The sequence below is a fragment of the Halichoerus grypus genome, chromosome 9, assembly GCF_964656455.1.
Source record: "Halichoerus grypus chromosome 9, mHalGry1.hap1.1, whole genome shotgun sequence".
In the NCBI taxonomy this organism is placed as follows: domain Eukaryota; kingdom Metazoa; phylum Chordata; class Mammalia; order Carnivora; family Phocidae; genus Halichoerus; species Halichoerus grypus.
In genome coordinates, this window is record NC_135720.1 from 94,985,187 (window position 1) to 95,009,626 (window position 24,440).

General features: G+C 37.1%; 1 protein-coding gene across 3 annotated transcripts in view; it reads right to left on the reverse strand.

Moving 5' to 3' along the window:
* HCRTR2 (hypocretin receptor 2) overlaps positions 1–19,907 on the reverse strand; it is a 108,650-nt gene extending 88,743 nt beyond the window's left edge. Inside the window, exon 1 of one of the 3 annotated variants that reach the window (XM_078055219.1) lies at positions 19,338–19,907. In XM_078055219.1, coding sequence (XP_077911345.1) covers positions 19,338–19,560 — 223 coding nt within the window. In that variant the 5' untranslated portion in view covers positions 19,561–19,907. The remainder of the gene's footprint in view (positions 1–19,337) is intronic. The other 2 variants (XM_078055220.1, XM_078055221.1) reach the window with 2 other exon arrangements.
* Between the last annotated feature and the right edge of the window lie 4,533 nt (positions 19,908–24,440).

Genomic DNA, 24,440 nt, shown 5'->3' on the forward strand with positions numbered 1-24,440 from the left:
TTAATTAAATGAACTTGCAAAATGACCAATGTCTCCAATAATATCATATGATTCCTAAAATTACTGCAAATAAGGAAAACCAAGCATTCAAGCTAGCTATAGGGACTCCCATTTTAAGATATATGAGATTTTACTTCCCTTTCCTAATGTTAAGTTACTAATACAAATGTAGAGGATATTGTCCTTTTATCTCAACTCTCTATGACCATGAAAAATAAAGGGAATTTAGACAAGTGAACAAAAATCTTATTTAGGACACTATTTTAAAATGTTACGAAAAAAATAAAACTTCACCCAGCATTACAGGGGCAGACAACGAATTTGAGATTTATTCATTTCTGTTCCATTGCTGAGGTGATAACAAGCTGAGAACCAGTATTAAGACAGCAACAGAGAAGGAAAGGACATGCAAAGGTCAGAAAGCAAATGGTATTAATGTATCCATTAAAGGAATTAACTTTGTAGTATTTTAGTCCTACATTGATAAAATGAGCCAGCAATGCTAGCTCTGAATGACTTCTTTTTAAAAATCGATTTTAAAAAAAGGTAATAATAAAACAACCAAACTATTACATTTGATGAGAAATTTGGAGATAAACTATTTCAATCAAGTCTCACAGGTAAACAGGAAAATAGGATAGGAGCAGTAGGAATTCCTCCATAAATTGTGGTTGGTCAGAGAGGTGATTAAACCCCAAGGTGTACCATTTGGAGTAGAAGGGAGAAAAAAATTCTCAAGGACAAAGACGTTTTTGAGGATATGAAAAGCTGGAGGTTGTGAAAGTTTACCTCGTTTGTGCTGTGACTCTACAGCACTTTTTGCTTCATCTTTTGTCCCTCCTGTCATTTGATTCCTGATGCCCCCATCTTTTATGTTACTGTTTCCTTCCCAACCATTAAGCTAATTTTGCACATATACTCCTATATTTCAGTACACTGTTCATATCTCTTTAATAGTAGATAACACATTGTGTTTTTATGTAATATATTGCATTTCTGTCCTTTCCAGGAGACCATTAACTCTTTGAGGAAAATAATGATATCTTAGGGACGCCTGGGTGGCTCAGTCGTTAGGCGTCTGCCTTCGGCTCAGGTCATGATCCCAGGGTCCTGGGATCGAGCCCCGCATCGGGCTTCCTGCTCTGCGGGGAGCCTGCTTCTCCCTCTCCCCCTCCTGCTGCTTGTGCTCCCTCTCTCGCTGTGTCTCTCTCTGTCAAATAAATAAATAAAATCTTTAAAAAAAAAAAAAGAAAAGAATGATATCTTTTTTATCTTTTTCGTTCTAGTGTCAAGGAGAATGACTGACTGGCAATAAAAAGATGTTCAATAATCATTTCATGAATGAATGAATGACAGTACTCTCATTATTCATCTTTAATTATACCCATTCAACAGTAGCATAGCACCCAGACTAGATTTCTGGAGAACATCAGTATCTAGGCTGCAGGATACTGACATTTTCTCTTGAGAAAATGGTATTCCATGACCTTCCAAAGGAATCAGTCCCTATGAACTTGGAATTATTATCCACAAGCCTTCAGTGAATTTCTTCACTTCCTAAATATGAGCACAGATCATGTTTTCTTATACTCACACAATGCTAAAAACAGAACTTTAAGCACTTAATTATAATGTTGAATAGAAAAATGAACATAAAAACTACAACATATATCCTGTTCTTGTGTTATATTCAGGGTATATAGATTGAAATATAATACTTAGACATTACTTGCAAAAGAAGAGGACATCTAGATTTTGTAAAGAATGAATTTAAACTGTTTTATCAATCTATACTTACCTTATTTATCAATACTCTAAGTAAACACAAAATGACAATTTAGAACCCAGTTGCAGGGAAGTTGAAGATAATGGCTTTATTTCCTTTTTGTTCCTTTTCTTCCTTTTTTTCTTTAAATGTCATTCTTAATAAAAGCCAAGGTAGTAAAAAAAAAAAAAACCTCCTAAATATTTTTCTAGAAATGAAAATAGAAGCTTTAAATTTGAGTCCCTTGAGCTGAATATAAAGGAAAATCAAATTATCTATAACTAATGACAGTAATAATTCCTTAAAGTACATGTTAGTATACATAAATTCTTATGTATATATACAACACATATACAATGTACATGAAAAAATTTAGACTTACATAATCCAAATCTGAGTTAATGTAGTCCAAAATAAAAATGTCTCTTCTCTAACCTACTATAGCCAAGTATGTCTCAAGCCTTATCAATTTTTTACAATATTCTTGTAACACCTACTCTTTGGAGGTGGAATATTTGTAAACTCCAATATATTGAAGAAAAAGGTAGGTAACCATCTGTCTGCAGTGGATTACACAGAGCTTGCTAGAGTCTTATGTTTCCTCCTTTTCTCCATACAGAGGATTAAGGATATCTCAGTGAAAAACTGCATTTCTAAAATCATAGTGTGGACAAGTCCTTGGAGGAGAATTTTTATTTCTTGTCTTAATCCATATCTACCTAGTATTTCCATATCTTCGATATTATTGCCAAAAAATTTTTGATGTTTTTAGAATTTCACATAATCCTACTATCTCTTTTGTGACCAGCAATTCCTGATATTTATTATTTAATAAATCAGCACTACTAGATCTAAATCAGAGACAGTTCTTCAGATGCCTTTGTGTGGTTTGACACCTTTTTTTTAAAGATTTTTAATTTATTTATTTGACAGAGACAGCAAGAAAGGAAACACAAGCAGGGTGAGGGGGAGAGGGAGAAGCAGGCTTCCCGCTGAGCAGGGAGCCCTATGCGGGGCTCCATCCCAGGACCCTGGGATCATGACCTGAGCCTAAGGCAGATGCTTAATGACTGAGCCACTCAGGCACCAGTTTGACACCTTTTATTCTCATAACAACCCTCCACTGCTTTCCATGACATAATTAATTAACTACATTTATTATATTTAGCAGTATTTGTATAGATTTTGTTTAATGATTTAAGGATGCACACAGCAAAAGAAAATAAATTTCATTTTAATCTTGAAACAATGGCTTCATAGAGAAAATCATAAATTGGAAAGTACAGAAAAAATCTTTGCATTACTAATTCTATTTCTCTCTAGATCTTTTTCTAAAACTTTGCATTATGAATTCTACATGCAATGAATTCTGCTTATTATGCCAGACTTCTGAAATGTCCTATTTTGGAAAAGCCATATAAAAAAATTGTGTACTGACTACTGTAATAATAAATTGAACCAATGTGCACACTGATATCTTTGTTTAAAATGTTACATAACTAAATATTACTTTGAGGGGGAGCAGAATGTGTGACCCCAAAATATACCACTTAGTATGTGGATTATTTTAAGCTGAAGACAATCAACATGCAGAAGACTCAAGAAAAAAAAAAACTTTTTTTTTTAAAAGATTTTATTTATTTATTTGACAGAGAGCACAAACAGAGGGAGTGGCAGGCAGAGGGAGAGGAGGAAGTAGGCAGAGGGAGAGGGAGAAGTAGGCAGAGGGAGAGGGAGAAGCAGTCTCCCCATGGAGCAGGGAGCCTGAGGCTGCTTGATCCCAGGACCCTGGGATCATGACCCATGACCCGAGCTGAAGGCAGTCACTTAACCAACTGAGTCACCCAGGGGCCCCAAGAAAAAACTTTTATCTCTTCCTTAACTACTTAAAAGAATTTGAATAGGAGGCCTGGCCCAGAAAGAGATCTATCACTAGAGATAAATTTTTATTTGAAAGGCCTATCTATGTGGCAGCACAAGCATCTAATTACCAAACAACTGCTCTTCTTATTGTCTTGTGAGTCACCTTCTTCCCCTTTGAAGCTCCCAGCTCCTATCCCATTCCTTAGTTCAGGATAGCATATAAGCCTCAATTGACCAACGTGGCTGTGGGTCACATATCTTTGGGGCTCTCATACCTTTGAAATTAAATTTGTTTTTCTCTTATTAATCTGCTTTATGTGAATTTAATTATTAGACCAGATGATGAACTTAGAAAGGAATAAGGGAAATTTTTTCCACCCCTACAACTTCAAAGTTATCACTGAGAGAATTGGGAGCTCTGGCACGTTTAGCCCTTCCTTTTTCTCCTCTGACTCCTCCTATTGGCCATCATGCTACATTTTCTTGTTTTTCTGCCTAACCCATTTCAAATCAGGTCTTTTAATCTTCTCTCCTCTGATATCTCTTTATTGACACAGTGGAATTTGTGTCAAATGTACAACCACCTGACTTGCAATTTGGCTTCCAAAAATAGGAGGTCTCAAATAATAGGATTTCTACCCTCATTTTTTTCTATGGCAAGGATTTTCATATTCAATGCACTATAATCCTATTTATTTATTTAATTTTATTTTTTAAAAAAATATTTAAATTCAGTTTAGTTAACATAACATGTATTACTAGTTTCAGGGGTAGAATTTAGTGATTCAGCAGTTGCATATAACATCCAGTGCTCATTACATCAAGTGCCCTCCTTCACACCCTGGCTTGACTTTTTACTTAACCTCCTGACTTCACATTTAAATACTCATCATACACTTACCTTTACTATCTCAAATTTAGAATGTGTGGCACCAAACTTTTGATTCTCCTTCCCTGCTTCCAATCTGCGTCCTTCCCCAGGGTCTCATATCTCAATAAATAGTACCACCACCAATCCTGGTATGAAAATGTTGACTCCTCTCTTTCTCTCTCACCCATATGCAATTCCTCAGCAAATCCTGTCGGTTCTATTGTCAATATATATCCTAAATATCACCACTAGAATATAAGTTTCCTAAGAGAAGAAGCTTTGTCTATTTTGTTTGCTGCTATAGGCACACAATAAATATTTTCTGAACCAATGAATTCAATTAGTGTTGCAAAAAATGTCTTGCCATCTGATATATCCATCAAGAAATTTATATTCTGTGTATGTTTTCAATTATTCCAGAAGACATTGTCTATGTAATTCTTACATAAACTGTATACATTGCTTGCATAGCCACAAAGAAAAAGATCACTCAGAGTAGCAAACTAATTGTGAATGGCATGTGGGGGAGCAAGCCCTCCTTCCTACTGGACAGATCTACATGTATACTCCTCTAGCAATTCAAACTCAAACCTGCCTTGGCCAAATTCATCATGACGCCTGTACTAATGACACTTGATTTTCTTTCTATATGTTTTATGTTAAGAAGAAGACAAATAAGATAATCACTGTACTTTAAATAAAAACTTCTGTTAATCAGAAGATTCTTTTCTGTTCCTATCAATCCCTACATCTGATGAGTTGCTAATTTCTACCTCCAGAATGTCTCTCATACTTGTTTCCCTTTTTACCATATTCAATTCTACTGCCTTGGTTTTACCCTTATAATCACTTTCCTGAAGAGTCTCAACAGACTTCCCAGTATCTGGTCTCTCATAACTTCAACCCATTCTTACCATTGCCCCAGATTAATTTTCCTCTGGGAAGCTCTGATATATTAGAACTCATTTCCAAATGATACCCATCAAATAAAGAAGACCATGGAAGTAAAGCAAAGGATTAAGGGAGATGACTTAAAGTCTCTATTTTTTGAAACCACCCAGAAAAGTTCATGAAACCCCATGTTTTAATGGGATTCCTTGGATGATATTTCAGCATAGCTGTTTATATATCTGCAAGAAATCATAAATTTACTAATCAATATAGGTGTCATTTCTTTCCAACCTTTGGAACTTTTCAAAAGTCTCATGTTCTCATGTCAAAAATACCTCAAATGGTACCTCCTCAGTGTAGGAGTACCTCCTACCCCAAGTCAGATCCAACTTCTATGTTTCTGTGTTCTAACATTTAACATATGCCTCTTCAATAACCCTCATACTATAGTCTATTGTTTACATGTTAGTTTCTCCTACAAGATTAGAAATTCCTTGTAGGTAAGGACTATGCCTCATTCACTTCTGTATTTCCTCCACAGAATGTAATAGAACAGATTACACATTGTGGGTGTTCAATAAATATTTGCTGAATGAAATAAGAAAAGGAAATAGCTTCAAATTAGATAAGCCCTAGAAAACCAGTGTGTTGGTACAGGCTGCTTTATTTTTTGGTGTATGTGCCTTTTGCTGCTACAGTTGGACTGAGACCACTGATTCTCTGTTGCTTTTACCTCCATTTGGATCATAAAGATATATTTGCATGACTTCAAACTAACAATCTGTAGATACTGCCATTGTTGTTGATGGTGACTCAGCACTCAGAGAGGCATAATGAACTCCTGTTTACCAGGAGAGAAAATCTATGTTAGGCTTGACTTGCTACTGCTCTTCTTCCCCTCTAGACTCTGTGGCCAGGTACTGATGATGACTTATAGATCACTAAGGCAGTGGTGATTAGACACTGAAACTTCAGTTGAGTATACAAAAAAATTTGCATGAGAATTTGTATTTTCCTTATATTATGCACATCATATTTTTCAACTTGCTATGCATACTAGCATAGCTGTGCTATCAAAGGAGGAATGGAAATGGAGAACAGAGATCTGTGTTTACCCACTGTTCAGAAATGGGGAAGCTAAGTGATAACATGTAAAGCTATTCACACAACTAACATGATAGCAGCTCTCTAATACTAAATTTCACTACCTGGGAAAAAGGAGCAAATAATAGCCCTATCACACAGGTTGTTGTAAGATTAACTAAAACAATGGGTGGCAAATATTTTTGTTGAAGACTTATGTAATTAGTGCAATATAACAATTCAAAGAAACCTAACATGTCTGTAATTCAAGTGATTCATAATATAAGAAATATTAATACAATCGGTTCAATAGGTCAAGGATCTGCTAGAATTAGCAATACCTCCCATCCCTGTGCAAGACTGCACATCGATTTTTTTTTCCTGAAGATTTACTTATTTATTTGAGAGAAGGAGAGAGAGGGAGAGCATGTGTATGAGTGGGGAGAGGAGCAGAGGGAAAGGGAGAGAGAGAATCTCAATCAGACTCCCCACTGAGCATTGAGCCCAATGTAGGGTTCCATCTCACAACCCTGAAATCAGGAGCTGAGCCAAAATCCAGAGTCAGACACCTAACAGACTGAGCCACCCAGGCACCTCAAGACTGCACTTCAATTTTTAAAAATTTATAATTTGATGGATATTTCCAGAAACTAAAGACTGAAGTTAGTCAAAAGTGTTTATTGTCCCCTTATCCCTCATTAAATGAAATGTCTAGAAGTATCCAGCTATTGCCAACATTGCTCTTGCACTCTACCTGAAAGTAGAATTTTTTTTTTTCAATTGTCTGAACAGTCTAGTGTATCAGAATTGGCATAAGTCACTGGCAATGGGGAAGAATGACAAAGAATTCCTAAACCTGAGACTTTGTATTTCTGAAACATACTGGGCTCAGAGGGGGATATGTTTGGTCCTTTTAATTGCAGGAAGTGCAGAATCACCATAACATTCAGTCTCAGCTCTCTTATTTCATCTGGGACACCAATGGTCAAATGTTTCCTTAGACTTTTATAAAACATAAAAGACAACTATAAGTTACTTTGAAACAAACACAGTTTAAGTAAAGATTTTGTATATTACATGTTCTTCTCAATTATTGCAGAAATATGGCAATCTTGGTGGAAGGATCTTGGTGTAACTTCCTTGAAAAAAATGAAGAAACCTGCCACAGTTTATAAATCCCATTTCTTTTCATGGGAAGAGCAAAATAGTTTCATTGTAATATCAAGGGGATCTCAGTGCTGGGAGAAATTTTACAACTGGTATCTCATAATCATTACTCTTTATAATTATATATTTATTTTAATGTGTATATTCCTTAAGATATTTGAAAACTCAAATTATTGAGGTTTTATTTTTAATTTTTATGTAAAAGAAATTTAAAGCCTGCAATGTATATATATAATTCCTAAGGAATTCCTCCTGGTAGAAGTCTAGTATTTTATCTGGTAGCTAAAAATTGTTGTATGCCTGACATTGTTCTAGACATTGAGGATGTACCCGAAAAAAAGAAAAATAAAGAAACTGCTCTCACAGAACTTACACGTTACTTGAGGGAGACAATAGAAAAATTGACAAACCAACAATATAATTTCAAAAAGTAATAAGTTCTATGACAAAAATAAAAAGGGATGGTGTCATAATACATGAAGAGGGATTCAGGGTGATCCAGAGTGGGCTTTCTTAGAGAAATTTTCTGAGGATATGACAGGTGAGGTGAGCAGGAGCCAGCTGTGAGAGGATCAGAGGGGGTTATAAATTGTGAAGACTCTAAAGCAAGAATACATTGAATCAGTTCAAGGAAAGGAAATGATGCTACAAGGATGGATCCCCCAAAGGATACTCCTTCTTACATGGACATTCATTCAGGGACTTACTCATCTCTGGTGTATATATTCTTTTTGTATCCCTAAAGGCTAGTTCATTTTCTTAGGAGATAGTTGAAAATATCTCTTAAGTTTGTCAAAGTCAAGGGGTTATATAGAGTTTTTGGAATTTTTCAATTTGGAAGGTAGATTCTTAATCCTGCATGAAAAAAAAATAAACACCTAGGGTGCATTAAAATCATATTAGTCATATAATGCAAATACCTGTGTGTGTATACATGTGTTTTTATTTTTTTGTGTTTTTAAGTTCTTAAATTCTTATTTTCCCTTTTTGCACTGAGACAGTTCTTCCCATCTGACCAGTTGCAAAATTCACCATGCCTGGGGGAAAAACACATAGATTTATAAACTAGGTAATCTTATTGACTTTCAGGAATCTATGAGTCATCATCACCATCTCTGATGACTTCAAAGAACAAGGTCTTTCTAGGCTTTCTTGTGTCTAAAATATAAATCAAGTCCAGGCATATAAATGTCCCAATAATTATGAAGTCTTTTTCCTGCACCAGCTGGTGAAATTTGTTAATGTATTTCTTTTTGAGCTTTCTAAGATTGGGGAACTTTTATAGTAAGTATTTTCATTGGAAAGATTAAGTTTTTAGCCATTCTTTTATAACTAAAAGTTGACTCTGTTTTACCCAATGACAAAATTGTTTGATAAGCACTTAATCATACCTCTTTACTTCTGTCTCTGAAAGACCAGCACTATCTGCACATTTTAAGAAAGACAAATTGGCTTCAAAATGGTATTTATAAGGAATATGGTTCTCTACCAAAGTGGATGACTCATCAAATTCATTCTAAATTGATAAAATAAATTATTATAGACAATGGCTTTCTTACCCCATTTCTAGCAATGTAGTGATAAAATCAAAGCCCTACATGGTTGTAAACCATGTGTTTTATAAGTTCATTTTATAGTCACTGAGTAGGAATAAAAACTCACTGAAAATCTAGAAAAGAATGTTGCAATCTTTAATCACTGCTATATTCCCATTGTGAGCAAGGAATAGCAAATAAAGGGTTTTAAACTAATCACAGTTTTAGAAATTTTGAAGTATTCCCATGTCAACTTGTGGGAAAATATTCCCTGTAATTCCCTAAGGGCTGTCCTGGGGTCAATATAATATCATTTTGATTACTGGAATGATGAAATTCTCAATTAAGGTAAGATTTCAAATGAACATATTTAGAAAGTTACAAATAATTTGGAGTAAAAATTTGGGGCTTTAGTTGGAAAATATGAAAAATTTTCATCAGGTCTCAAATTTTTATCTTTTGCATCTCAGTATGAGGTCAAAAAATGATTTAAAAGCCAAAAAGATGGATGGCTGGGGGCATAGCAACTCATCAAAACCTCAAAAATAAGTCATTACAAAAATCGTTTTAGTGAAAAATTATACAGAATACTGGAAAAAGTTAATAGAGCTATGGCATGTAAGAGTCCTAAATACCTCTTTCAGGAAAGACATATGAAAAATTATTTAAAAGAGAAATTACTTCTTGGAGTACCTGGGTGGTGCAGTTAGTTGAGTGTCCGACTCTTGGTTTGGGCTCAGGTCATGATCTCAGGGTTATGCGATCGAGGCCCATGTTGGACTCCACGCTCAGTGTGGAGTCTGCTTGAGATTTTCCCTCTCCTTCTGCCCCTCCCCTCCTCTAAAATAAGTAAATTTTTTTAAAAGCTTTAAAAATGAGAAATTACTTCTCAAATTGAAATAGTCTACAAAGCAGACATAGCAACAGTTTTTGCTATATTTTAGTCATCTTCCTCTTCTCTTCGTTTCCTCTCCATTTCTCACTTTCTGTTTTTCTCTTTTCCTTCCTTATGCAACACAATAGCAAGAAATCCAAGAGTAAGAGGCAGAGTGGGAACTCAAGGCAGAAGCTGTAATGTTTTGTAATGTGATCTTGAAAGTGACATTTCTAGCCTCCTAGAGGTAATTATCTAGAAAATATTGATTGTGTCTTTTATTATCAATTTTTGTTTTCATTAAAACAGGCTTGATTAAATGAGCCCCAAACAGGACACAAATCCCAGGGTGAAAACCTTCACAAATACCTATCCCTTTAGATTTATTCTTTACATTATCCCTACAATGCTCTCATGAAAAATGCAAACTAATGATGGCACTCTCCTTAAATCTTCAAAGGGTCCCCTCTAAATTGCAGTGTAAAAGCTAGCCGAAATCTCCAGTATGGTACACAAGGTCTTTCATAACCCAATCCTCATCTACTGCTCCAGCTTCATCCCTAGACTCTCCTCATCTGCACTTACTTACACTGGAGTTACCCAATTGCTTAGCATTCTCTTCATAGTCCATGCTATTTCACGCCTCTTTGATTTTGCTCATGTTGTTTCCTCTGCTTAGAACATCCTTACCCAATTTTTCTCACCTGTGTAACTTGAATTCATGCATTAATGCTCAGCGTGGGTGTCATCGCCTCCTGAATCTTTCTCTAATCCCCCAAATGGAACTAAGTGTCCTTCTTATATTCTTCCACTGCACCCTGTAACCCATCTATCAAGAGCACTTGTCACATTATACTGAGATTATCTGTTAATATGTCTGTCTCTTCAACCAAAATGTAGGCTCCTTGGTTTCTATTATCTCTGTACCCTAGATTCTTAGCACAGTAACTGGCACAAAGTCTCCCAATATTTATGCTATTTCCATTGGGAGAGATCCAAAATGTGAAGTGGATATATCTTATCAGCTTATCTTAGGCTTATGCCATCAGGTACTTAATTCCTCTAACTCCCCTTGTTCTGAGTCCATGCATGTTAAAAATACTTTTAACTATTGCATATTTAAACAGAGACAGTGTTCCTTTATACTTTCTGTAACAAAGACAGTGTTCCCTTATACTTTCTAGTCCTGCTTGCAGTTAGGTTGATAAAATATGACTGGTTTTGGCCAAATGATTATGGGCATGACTGACATGTGTTGACCATTGGCAAAGGTAGTTTAGAGCCAGTATTTTTTCCCAGTTCACTCTTCTAACATGAGGCTGCTTGATACTTTATAGGCTGCCTAACAACTTATCCCTGAATTTAAACATTTAAAACAAGAAACTTTTATTATCTCATAGCTTCTAAAGTGTCTATGAGAAATTTGGTAAGATAGTTCTGTCTGAGTATGTCATTAAGTTTCAGTCAAGCTAGGGGGCGATGGGAGATGCTATGTTATCTCAGACTGGAAGAGGATTTGTTTCCAAGATCATACATGTGGTTGTTAGCAGGCCACATTTCCTATATGGTTTTTGGCTGGATGTTTCAATTCCTTACCATGTGGGTTGCTCACAAGGTAGCTTATGTTCTCCAGAGCAAGAAATCCAAGAGCAAGAGAGAGAGTGGGAACTCAAGGCAGAAGCTACAACCTTTCATAAGGTGATCTTGAAAGTGACATACTATCACTTCTGCTGTATGTTATTGGTCACCCAGACCAATTCTGGCACAGCGTGAAAGGAACTACACAGGGTGTGACTATCAGTTGATGTGGGAACATCGAGAACCAGTTTGGAGGCTGGTTACGACAGAGGCCACATGTTAAGGTGGTACATAAAACATGAGGGACTCCTCAACCTTGAGTCGCCATATGAAACTGACTCTCTAACCCACATTAAATGTTAAACAGACAAGAAATAAACTCCTGTGACATAAAACCAATGAAAATTCAGGGTTTATTTGCTACTATGGCATAGCCTAGCTATTCAGACCAATAAAGCTCTTCATGTAGATATGATGATCGGAAGAGACTATGATGATTGAACACACTTCAAGTATTCTAAGATTCATAAAAGTGAATCACAGACCTGTATCTCTGAAACAAATAATACATTATATGTTAAAAAAAAAAAGAAGAAGAAGAAGAAGATAGCAGGAGGGGAAGAATGAAGGGGGGGAATTGGAGGGGGAGACGAACCATGACAGACTATGGACTCTGAGAAACTGAGGGTTCTGGAGGGGAGGGGGGTGGGAGGATGGGTTAGCCCGGTGATGGGTATTAAAGAGGGCACGTTCTGCATGGAGCACTGGGTGTTATGCACAAACAATGAATCATGGAACACTACATCAAAAACTAATGATGTAATGTATGGTGATTAACATAATAATAAAAAAATAAATAATGTTCTCAAAAAAAAAAGTGACTTCTTATTTTAAATCAAAACACTGGAATGCTTTCCTTCTTTTCTTTTTTGCCAGGTTTGTGAATTTGGTTAATGTGTATCTGCACTCAGAACATTGACAAAATCAGGTATCAAAGACATCATAGCTGAAAGCCATAGGTGGTTAGCATCCCTTACCCTGGTCTCTTGGAATACAAGAAACTGGCAAGCTTTTCCCAAAGTGACATACAACCCCTTGATATTTCCAGTTACTCAAACTTTTAAAGTAATTTTAAATCACTTCAAGTACTTGATTCATTAAATAAGACCTACCTCATAATATTGTGAAGAATAAGTGAGACAATAGATATGTAACAATGTCTTCTGAAGAGTAAAATACTACATAATTATTAAACATCCTTCATGTATATTTAATATTGAAAGAAAACTACTAGAAAAGAATCAATGATGATAATCCCAAAATATTTTTTAAGAATAAAGTACATATTTATTCTGAAAGTTTGTTTATTGTTTATAAGAAAATTATTCTGTTGGAAACAAATTTAATGTTATGTAAAAAATATATATCCTATATCCATTTACTTGGTTAAAAGATAATCCCTCATTGGGAACAAAAGTAAAATCAATAAATTCAGCCCAAAGAGTCAGCAATTCAAAAGACTGGTCATATATGTCATCTATTTCATCCAATAGCATCTCAAAGTGTTTCACTGTCTGCATTTAAAGGTCATTTCACGTCTGGTGTGATGCTCAATGCTCTTTGGACGTACATAACACCATTATGCTCCAGGAACACCATTATGTGATATAAAGATTGACCTATTCAATCAAATCAATAGAAACTTATGATTTTTTTTCAAAGTTAACAGTCATTATATCAGAAAAATAAAAAATAAAGTACATGAGTAGATTTGAAAACCAAAAAAAAGAAAAAAAAAGATTTTTGGATTATTTGATATATTAAATGTTTAGGTTCTCCATCTAAGTTGTGTCTAAAGACAGCACATTCAAAAACAAAATAATCCTTGGCCACAATTATCTAACATTTATCCAGTGAGTCACCCCACCCCCATCCCAAACAGGCAAAAGCACTTTTGGCAGCACCTATTTTACCTTGAAATTTTCTCTTGTAAAGTAACCCTAGCCTGACCTTGATTAGCTTATCAAATGAGCTCATCCTCAGAGCTGAAGAACTGTAGTCTATCAGAGATGTAGCATGGCAACATGCCAGAACAACTCTGTAAATCGTCTAGAGGGCACATCTAAGCATCATTTCCACTCTTTTTTCTTCTGTGTTTCTGAGTCAAGATGAGAAACAAGGGAGACAGAATGAAGTAATGGAACACAGCTGGGCCATGGGACCTGATCAATCCTTAGTTCTGCTCCTTACTGTCTGACTAAACTTTGGAACAAGTTAAAATAGCTTTTGAATTTCATTTTCCTCATTTGTAAAACAAAGCTACTAATCTCCTCCTTATAAGTTTATTATGAGGCATCAATAAATTACATATATGCATTGTGGAGCCTAGTATTCAGGACTTAGCATTTGGTACTCAATATATATTCTCCATTTTCCTTTGCAGTGAGAAGGGGAACTAGAGATGAATCCTCAGCTTCTCCCATCACAGGTCACTGACTGACTCCTATTAGTGAGCCAGTACTTAATAGAACACGCATCCCTACAGTTTTGGGGTATGTCATAATGCTATAAGAAGAAAGATGGAAAATTCTTTTTTCACTTGTAAAATAACACCAGCAGTGGATACTCCTGAAATATGGGGAGCTGAGTGAGAATTCAGGAACTCTGGAATGCTAACCTAGCTGTAATATGTGAGGATTTGCAAATATATTCTAGAATATAAAATGATGATAATTAATGTAAATATATATGTATGTCCTAATGAAATCAATAAAAAAATTTAAAGACTTGAATACTGTATTTGTATTTAGTATTGGATTTGGCCTCTTTTGAAAATTAGTATTATTTTCATTATTTCATTTTCCTAATTTTTTCAAATATAGGAAGAATCCATTACATTTAAATTATCAGTAGCTTGTATTATTTCATTATTGTCTGTAAATGATAAATGTTGCTGTTTTCTATGAGACAGCCATTTAAAAAGTTATCACTGAGATTCTGTTCAAATCGAAAACATGGTTTATTTTACCCAATAAAACTAGGTGGTTATGCTTTTAGTCAAAGTGTGGTGGCATCAGTTTAATTCTTATTCAGATAAGCATATTTTACATTCTGTAACTAAAAACACACCAGTTTAAAGCTCAATGGCTAATATTACCTTTTACAGTCATCATTCATGACTTCTATCAGGTCTTGGCAGAAATGAGTAATGTATTATCTCTAACCTCTTTCTGTCTCCTGCGTAGGAAAGGGTGGGTTTAGAAACACCAATGGATGTGAATTGGTCATTGGGAGGAGGAGGAAATAAATGTTTCTTAGGCTTAGAAATAGTAGCGACTTGTAACTCTGCCAGTTCCATATCTGGGACATATGATTAGCTCTGTAAGACGCAACCCATTACAGATATTTTTCCCATCTCATTCACCCAATTTAGTTTAAATGTTATCGGGTAAATTCCTTAACAGGCAGTGTGCTTCAACTGAGTTAAATCAACATATTACCTGTGTATGTGTGTGTGCACACATGCTATTTAAAACATTAATAGTGATAGACCAAACACAACCCAACAACAACCCACAATTCTGAGTAAGTGGGACCCAGTGCAAGCAAATTTAAGCTGAAAGAGAATATTATCCTCTTAGCAATGACTTTCACTGAGAGCTGGGAAGGCAATGTTAAGTAGTTAGTATGAAGGCAATAAACACCTGTTAGGGGATGAGTGGGTGGAGCTGGTATGGAAAAGGAAAGCAACATGTGCCAACTCCATTTTACTAATAACTTTTAGGAAACCTCTCAATTGAGAAAAAGGCAGAACAGAGGTCGTAAAGAACTACAGAGCTGCAGACTGGCCATGGAGGCAGAAGATGGCTGCAAACTACATCAGGGAAAGATTTCAGTAGCGGGAATGAAGGGATAGAAATTGGCATTCAGTGTCTACTATGTGTCAAGAAAAATACACACACACATACGTGTGTACTTCTGTATATATTATATTACATATTTCTACAAGGCCCGCATTATCTATCTTAATTTTCAAATAGAAAAAACAGACTTGGAGAGTTCAATAACATACTAATGGTCACACAAGAAGCAAGAAGCACACCTGGACTGATGTCATTTGTTGAATGTTCTCATTTTTCATATGGAGACAACAACAGGGAAGATAGAAGCATTCCAGGTTAAAAAAAAAAAAATCATGGTATCTTTGAATGCAGAAGTAAGACAGGCAGAGACTTACTCATTTCTTCCAGCTATTTAATGTTTGAATTGACTAGAACCCATCACTCCATCCAGTTTCAACTCAAGGAAGAAGAAGTAGGAATAACACCAAATATATTCCTCTGAGTGTCCCCATGAGCCCTCCCCCCAACACACATTAATTTTAAAAACATAATATTGCTCAAAATGTACTGGTCAAATAATTGAATGCATCTATTTGGCTATAGTACAAGACATACTTAGGAATAGGTTATATGTGGCATAATTTTGAAGATACTGGAAAAACACTGTGTCCAAAAAGAACTCTACCCTATCTTCCTTCCTATGACCTAAAATTCTATAAGTAGACATGCATATGTCTTTTATTAGAATGCATATACTCATGAAATTTAATGTAGGGTCACTTTTGTCTTATTTTGAATGACTTGTGTTGCATTTTTTTTCCAGAAAACTGCTTTTCATCACTGGGAAGAAACATATGATACAAATGGGAGAAGGGACACGATGAGAGAGAGGAACTGTGGAGAGAAGAAAAAGAGGTGGAGATGATCAAGACTCTGTCATTCTGCTCAGGGCATATCCTGTTACATCACTTCACAAAAGGACATTGTGGCGGAAATGACTTCTAACTGATCACATTATATCTGAAAGTTCAACAAGGTTGAAATTTTCTAAGTAGTCAGTTACATGAAAGTGCAAATGGTGGGTGGACCCAAAGGGTCAGGGATTACATCTGCTGCCTACACTGTGGTCTTTCACCTTCATACCTAATAGTTGCCTCTTTGTTTTGCATGAATAATGTGATTCCTTGTCCTGCCACTCTATGCATAAAATTACTTTTACTCAAGGGGCAAAAAAGCAATTCTCAATCTAATCCGTTTTGCAAATTTGACAGTGATATCAAAGAGCAGGAAGTTGTCTGTGAGTAATGACACACTGATCATTTGTTTAAATGTCAAACTTAAACTTCATCAACTTTCAGGGAATATGTCAGTAAAGAATGGGTTTCAGTTCAGCCAGAGAGGATTTCAATGTCATTTAGTCCCAGAGAAAATAGCTGTCAGTATCTTGAGAGCACAGTGCTTTGAGTAAATTTTTCTTTTTAAGCTGAATGGAATTGGCCATTTCAGCACTTGGGGCTGTGGACAGTGCTCTTTTCCTTGACATTATGAAACACGTAGTCTTACTGTAGAGGTGTTTCCTTCTTGAGACTAAAACACTCCCTAGGCTTGCAAACACGTACCCCTAAACTATGCAGTTAGAATATGAAGACTATGCATCAACATTCTGTGTAAGGCCAGAATAAAGTAACAGCAAAGGGAAACAAATTTTATCACAGAGATTAAGGCTGAAATAAAAATTAGGGAAGGGAAATAGTTATGATTTGCAGCTATTCCTGCAAAACAGGTCAAATTTTTACTGCAATGCAATAACATTCCTCTCTGGATAGGATTTTGTTGGAGACAATGACAGAGCCATTAACTCTTCATGGTAATTTATTAACAGTGGACATAGATGCAAGAGAGAACAGGAAATACATTTAATAGCCTTGCAGACAACAAGGAGCAAAGAATTCATTCTCTCTATGCTTTCTAGCTCTAGAGTGGAATATCAATGGAGAATTTTGGATCTGAGGTCAGAAGAAATGGAGCTGAATCTGAATCATGTTCTTTAATAAGCCATTTCATTTCTCTAAGTCTTGTTTCTTCTTCTGTCAAACGTGGGTTACTTTGAGGTTTAAATGAGAGTGTATGTGAAGGAGTCTGGCACAAGGTAGGTACTCAATGGATGTTCAATTTAGATTACTTATCATTAAGTGTGGGCATAACAGTGATATGTTTCTATGCTGGCGGCCATGTGTTTTAATAGTTGTAACTCTAAGAATGGATGCCAGGAAGGGAAACAAGAAAGTCATTATTATTAGCAGACTTATCCTTATAGCAAAGGACCCTAAGCATGTGTATTTTCACCTTCATCCACCTTGTTTGCATCACCCAAAGATTCCCTTTATGTTTACCTTTAAAACAACAACAAAAATAGCCTGGAAATAATATAGTATTATTTAAAAAAAAAAAGTTTTCAGAGGATTTGTATCTCTCTTTAAAAAAATGATATTCTACCAACTCTCTCCAGAATGCTTCTCAGTCACATACTACCAACTACTCTGCCTGCTGAATTGGTGACAGACTACTTTGAATGCTTCCTACCCAGACTGACATACTTGGGGAGAGAAGGTAAAAATCAGATTAGTGCTGATAAGTTCCTTATCATCCTCCATTGCAGCTATAAATTCTTTGCTTTGGACTTCAAAGCCACTCAGCCTATCTCACCTCACCCATCTTCCCTTTTTGTAACTGAAAATCAAGAGCATCTTCTCCTAGCCTCCCCCATCTCCTCCTGTCATTTTCAACAGAGATTGCCTCCACACTGCCCTCTGCATTTGAAACGCCTCCCACTCTCCATTCATCAAGGTACACGCTCCTTCCATTCACAATTCATGTTAAGTCGTCCCTCCCTTCCAGAGCTCCTTTTCTTTAAGTGGATTCCCCAGTGGATTAAGTGGATTCCCCAGCTGCCCTAATAAACTCCATCACCACGGCCCCATACCGCACTGCACCCCCCCCCCAACACTCAGAAATTGTGCCGAGCTGGGAAACGGACGGGGAAATCTACCTTTGCATACAAACTCAGGGACAAATAGGGAGCCTAGCGTTTAGCTTGGTCTTGTCTTTGGGCGAAAAAAAAAAATCTATTACAAAATTTCCTCAAGCCTGGCAACAAGCATGCTCTGGAAAAAAAATATTGGTTGAGTGGATGAATGAATGAATGGATAGGCGGATGAATGATTGAGATCTCTTTGGTACTTTTCTCAGGTGCCCCTCCCTCTTGCTGGCTCCTGGCATGGTTCCTGTTTAATTCAGCTTCAGTGCGTGAGTGCACCTCCGTGCTTCGCCTGTCTCCACTCCCTGCCGTTTCATTACCACCTCTAGACAGAGCCTAACCTCCTCGCCAAAGGGCACTCTACCTACCTCACAAATCCTTTGTGACTTCAATGGCCACAGAGAGCTTGCTCCTTAGGAGCACAGCTTTGTCGTCTCCCAGCTCTCGCTCTCCAGAAAGCCCCCGAAATCCCTGGCTACATTACAAAAAAAGGATGACCAATTTCCCCACACTCAACAAAATCCACCTGGAGACCCTGTCGTTCGTTGCCTCCCTCTCGCCGCCTGTAACCGTGGTGATCGCAAAAGAAACGCGCTTCCCCGCTTCTCCCTGCAGAAAAAGGAATTACCATTCCAGGGCTCGGTCCTGGTTCCGAAAATCAGAAAACTTTTTTTTTTTTTTTTTTTTTTTTTTTTAACAGAAAACCCCACCCCGAGAGCAGCGACCTCTTTGTTTGCATCCCAGGGGGAGGGAGGGGTCTTCAGAGCCTTTGCAGCCCGGGGCGGAGGGGACGTGACAGCCCTCTGGAGGGCTGCCCGGGACCAGACTCACCCAGGACATTCCCAATAAGAGCCACCACGAACACGATGATGTACCCAGCGATCAGGACCCACTCATATTCTTTCGGGTGTAGGTATTCCCTCCACAGGTACCGCAGGAATTCCTCGTCGTCATAGTCGGTGGGGTTTAAAAAGGGCTCTTGAGTTTCATTCAGCTCCGAAGCAGATGACCAGTTGCGACAAGGGGGGGAGTCCTCCAATTTGGTACCGGACATCACGGGCTCGAGTCCGGTTCCGCTCAGTGCCGTAAGCCGCTCTTCGCCTGCCCCATGAGCACTGTGATTTGCGGTGCGAAAGGCTGCGCGGAGACGCGAGAAGGGGCTCCAGAGCAGAAAATGACGTGAAAAGTTACTGAGCCAATGCCTCCGGAGTCTTGTGCAGGGCAACTTCTGCGGCGGCTTCGCTGTCTTTGCAGACGATTTTGCACCGTGAAGAGAGGCGGCTGAGGAGCTAGGGACCTGGCACTGGAGGCTGCAGCAATGACACCGGGGGGGAGAAAGCTACCTCGGGCTCGGCTCGGGCTCAATTACTCCTCATTCCAGCACTGAGTCCGCAGCTCACAGCCTCCGCCCGCGCTGAGGGAGAGCTGAAGCTGAAGGAGGGTGGGAAGGGGTGGGGGAGTCATAAAAATTATTTTAACCTATTTCTCCGTGGGTTAAATCTCCCGCTTTTCTACTTTTCTCCTCCATTTCTCACGTGCAATTTCCATAACCCATACACAGACATGTGTATGCTATGGACATGACAAGCATGTTCACCCATGGTTAATACAGGATTTGTTGATGTATTTGTCTTTTTAATGTCAACGTTTAAGTAACGAAGAGGAGCCACTGTGTTCCTCAAGCAGGACTATGCAAAAGTCATTTCAGACAAACCTTTTCACATTTGTTTGGCTTTGCCAACTTAGCACTTGCTGAATCTTGAAGATGTCGCCTCCACTCCCCCTTTTCCAAACTGGGGAATGAGACCATTTTTGAATTGAAGGATATATTTAGCTGGAATTTGTACTTGCAAAACCAAGTGTCATAAGAAACACGGCAGCAAAAGCTTGAAGGACACAAGGGTCATAAATGTGCTAATAGTTAATGTTGTCAAGCAAAGGAGACATCCACATGTTAAACAGATCCTTAGGAGGATGTTGTGGTATAAGCAGAAGTGCTCTCTGGTGAATACCACACCCCACTGGTCTTTCTTCTTACTGACTCAGGACTGATGTCACCTGCCACTCTCTAATGAAATTGATTTCGTCTCTAAGAAGAATATTTTGGAATTCATCACAGTGTGAGTTCAGGATCCTTTAATTCTCAATATCCATGATAGGAATATTGCATTTGATTATAATTCTGGATATGGGAAGGGCCTCCAACATCACCTAGTCTCAACTTCGGTTTATATTAGAAGCCCTCTAATAACATTGCTGATGTTTCCCCACCTAGTTTGGATGGACCACCTTAACTTACGACTTCCACCACCATGGGGCTGCTCTGAAACTGTTCCTTACATTAAAATAAGGTCTTAAACCAACATATAATTTTCTTAGCCTTCTACCCTCAATACCTAGTTTGCCTCTTGGTGCTACATGGAATAAATCTTCCACATGACAACCCTTCATATATTTAAAATAAGTATCACAGTCTCCTTCCCTTTCCTCTACTTTTTCCCTAATTAATTCCATTGTTTTTCAATGACACTTTCCCCAAACCTCTACTCATGTGGTCTTCCTTTAGACAATTCTCAATGTCTTGCATAATATGAAACTAGGAGGAGATACAGCAATTTGGTTTGGATCTTGCTGGTACAAAATGTACATTATCATGTAGATGCAACCAATGTCTGTATCTAATTCCTTTTTTTCAAATGTCACAGACACTGTTGGTTGATACTGAGTGTTAAGTCAATCCCCCTAACTCCTACCCTAGGCATAATTCTTCACAGTTGTTTTGTACTTTATAGTTGGAAAATTTTTTTATACACATTGTTTTAAAACTGCTGAGGGGTTGACATGATTAGCCCTGTTTTACAGATGAGGAAACTGTTCTGGGGAAATTAAATGATTTACCAAAGGTCAAGTGACTAATCTGTGGCAAGACCATCCAGTTCTTTTGATCCCAGCTTGGGGTTTCTATTATTTTACAGATGTCATATTTCACAAGAAATACTATTGTTATAGTTTTCCCATCTGCACTAGTCATTTTTGTTAAAGATTTTATTTATTTATTTGACAGAGAGAGCAAGAAAGAAAGAGAGCATGAATGGGGGAGGGGCAGAGGGAGAGGGTGAGGGAGAAGCAGGCTCCCCACTGAGCAGGGGCTCCATCCCAGGACCCTGAGATCACGACCTGAGCCAAAGGCAGACGCCTAACCAATTGAGCCACCCAGGTGCCCCAAGCATTAGTCATTTTTTAAGAGAAGAAAATAAATAGGCCTTTGATTTCTTTGACAAATATTTACTTAGTGTTTCTATTCTACTTTCAGTGATATAAGTTAAGCAAGGTTACCATTTTCATGAACTTTACTTTCTAGGGAAGTTAGAAAGCGAACAAATTAACTAATGAATACATAAGAAAATAATAGGAAGGGATAAATGTTATGATGAAAACAAAATAGGGTGAAGTGATGGTGAGTGGAGAATCCCAAAGGCCATGTTACAAACAGATGGTCAAAAAGGCCTGTGTGAAGAGGTGACAGCTAAGTAGGATACCCACATGATGTATGCATGTATTAATTTAATTTTGTTAATTTGGGGTTTAACCAGATCTTAAATGCTGCTGCTATTATCCAAAGCATTAGCCATTTCACCAGACCTCTTGTCATCAGTAAATTTGACAAGCAGGCCTTCTGTGGCTTCATTCAAGTTCACTGATACAAATCTGCTAACTTTATCCTGTGGTATAATGTGTCCCTCTGATTTATTAATGTCTGTTTTTTCCTCTTCCATGTACGATTCTTTTAAAAATGGGAAAGGTTGTGGCTACTTTAGTTGCAATCTATATTCATTAACATCTTCAAATTTCTTGCCATTGACAATCCACAAATATGGACCCCATATGCTGTTTTCTAAATATTCAGTGCCATTAGGGTTTTTCTGTGTGTGGCACTTCAACTTGTTTCTACTTCAGTCTGTTCTTTTTAAGTCTTCTACCTGCAATTAATCATCACTCTTTACTAAAAGTATAAATAAGGAGAAACGAGAATAGTTTCAAGATTTTGTTCTGATATTGCTTTATGTTGCGACAAGCCTGGATTGATCTTGAAAAGTATTCCATTTCTTTCTGTCCATAATTTGTCAGGCACTTTATTTTAAATACATGGTACTCTATTGCCATACAAAAAGTCACTCAAATCTTCAAATTATTATTTTATGTTTTGTAAACATGTTAGAGATGATAAATATTACAGTACTCATTTTGATGTGATATCCTTCTTTATATCTCTTGAGATCTTTTAGGGCATTTGAAAATAATTTTTAGTTCTGTAGGTATGGTTTTCTTCAATTCAAAATCTTTCTGTTGGATGTACAGAAAAGGAGTCAGCCTAATATCGCATGACAATGAAAAAAAGTTCCAAATTTGTCTAGTGATGACCTCTTAAGATTGTTATCAGAATTAAATGAATTGATATTTTTAGAACAGTGTCTGGTATATAGAAGGGATCTGAAAATATTTGTTGAATATAATTTAAAACTATGTGATCTAATGGTGTGAATATTATTTGCTTTACATATCAATTCCCCTAAGTGATTATTTTAAAAAAAGAGAAATGTAGCTCACAATAGTCTGAGTAATTCTGTTTAACTACCCATCTTATACTTTTTTCTATCGCTTTCAGCTCTCCGACTAACCTGAATATATTAAAAATGAGAAAGAAAAAGAAAAAACTCAAAACCAGATTTTTTTTTTTCCTCTCAGTGGTTGTAGTTAGGTTGTTCAAAGATCTCAGATTACATGGGCTGTCCCAGATTTTATATTCTTACTCCTAATGCCAGACTATACTTTTTGGAGCCTATAATAACTTTATGAATCCATTTCATGAAATATTTCTTAGTATTCCCTATGTGCCCAGGAGTTTAGTTAAGAGCTGGAGGCATAAAGATCAATAAGACATAGTCTAGCCTCAATGATCTCACAGTGCACCAGAGAATTAGAAGTGTTATGATTATAGAACCACTCTGTGAGTTTCTAGGGTAGAAGGATGCAGAGAGTGTCATGAGAACATGAAAGAACACCTAATTCAGCCTGGAGAAAACCAAAATGGATGGCTCCCCCACAGAGAAAGTCACTCTTGAGCTGACTCCTTGAAGAGAAAGAGATTACTAGCTGGTTAGGGATGGGAAGTGTTCAGTCAGGGAGGGCAGGATTTCATGAAGACTTAGAAGCAGGAGAAAACATGGAGCGTACAGACAAAAGCAAGGTGAAGCGAACAAAGTCAGGCTTTCTCAACATCTCTGGAAAATGGAATCCAGAATGGTAAGACTGAAGAGAGGGTACTAGGTAAGAGTAGTATAATGATCCTGCTGTCACAAGGGAGATAGTGGTTCTGAGGATTGAGAAGAGATGGGTGTTATAGAAAAAAATAATAATAATGGTTTGAATAGATATCATCCAGAATACAGCAATCTTGTTTTACTTTCTTGAAGGCTGACTACATGGTAATAGTATGTTTGAAGTTTATTTCTTTGTTTTGCTGTGTATTTTGAAGAATAAATTGAAGAAAGAAACAGAGAGGTGTCCCCCGGCTGACTTTCAGGTATTTGAAAAGAAGTTGTTTCCTTCCTTCTTTTCTGTTGGAAAGAAAATGAAATCAAGTCTGAGCACTCTCTGTAATGACTGTACTGAGCTTGCATATTATATCCCAAATAAATGTATTAGTTTTGCAGGAAGTTATCTGACATCTTTAGGCTCCAAAGACCACATTTTCTTATAATATGGCCTTGCTAAATCTTTCTGGAAAAGTCCCTGGTTCATGGGAGGGTCTAGCAATCGGTTTTTCAGGAAATATGGGGGAAAGGGACCTCTGATAACTTGTTCCTCTTAGGAGAAACTCTTGAGTGGGTTACTGAGAATGAAATAACCTCATGCCCTAGAAAACTGAGACAT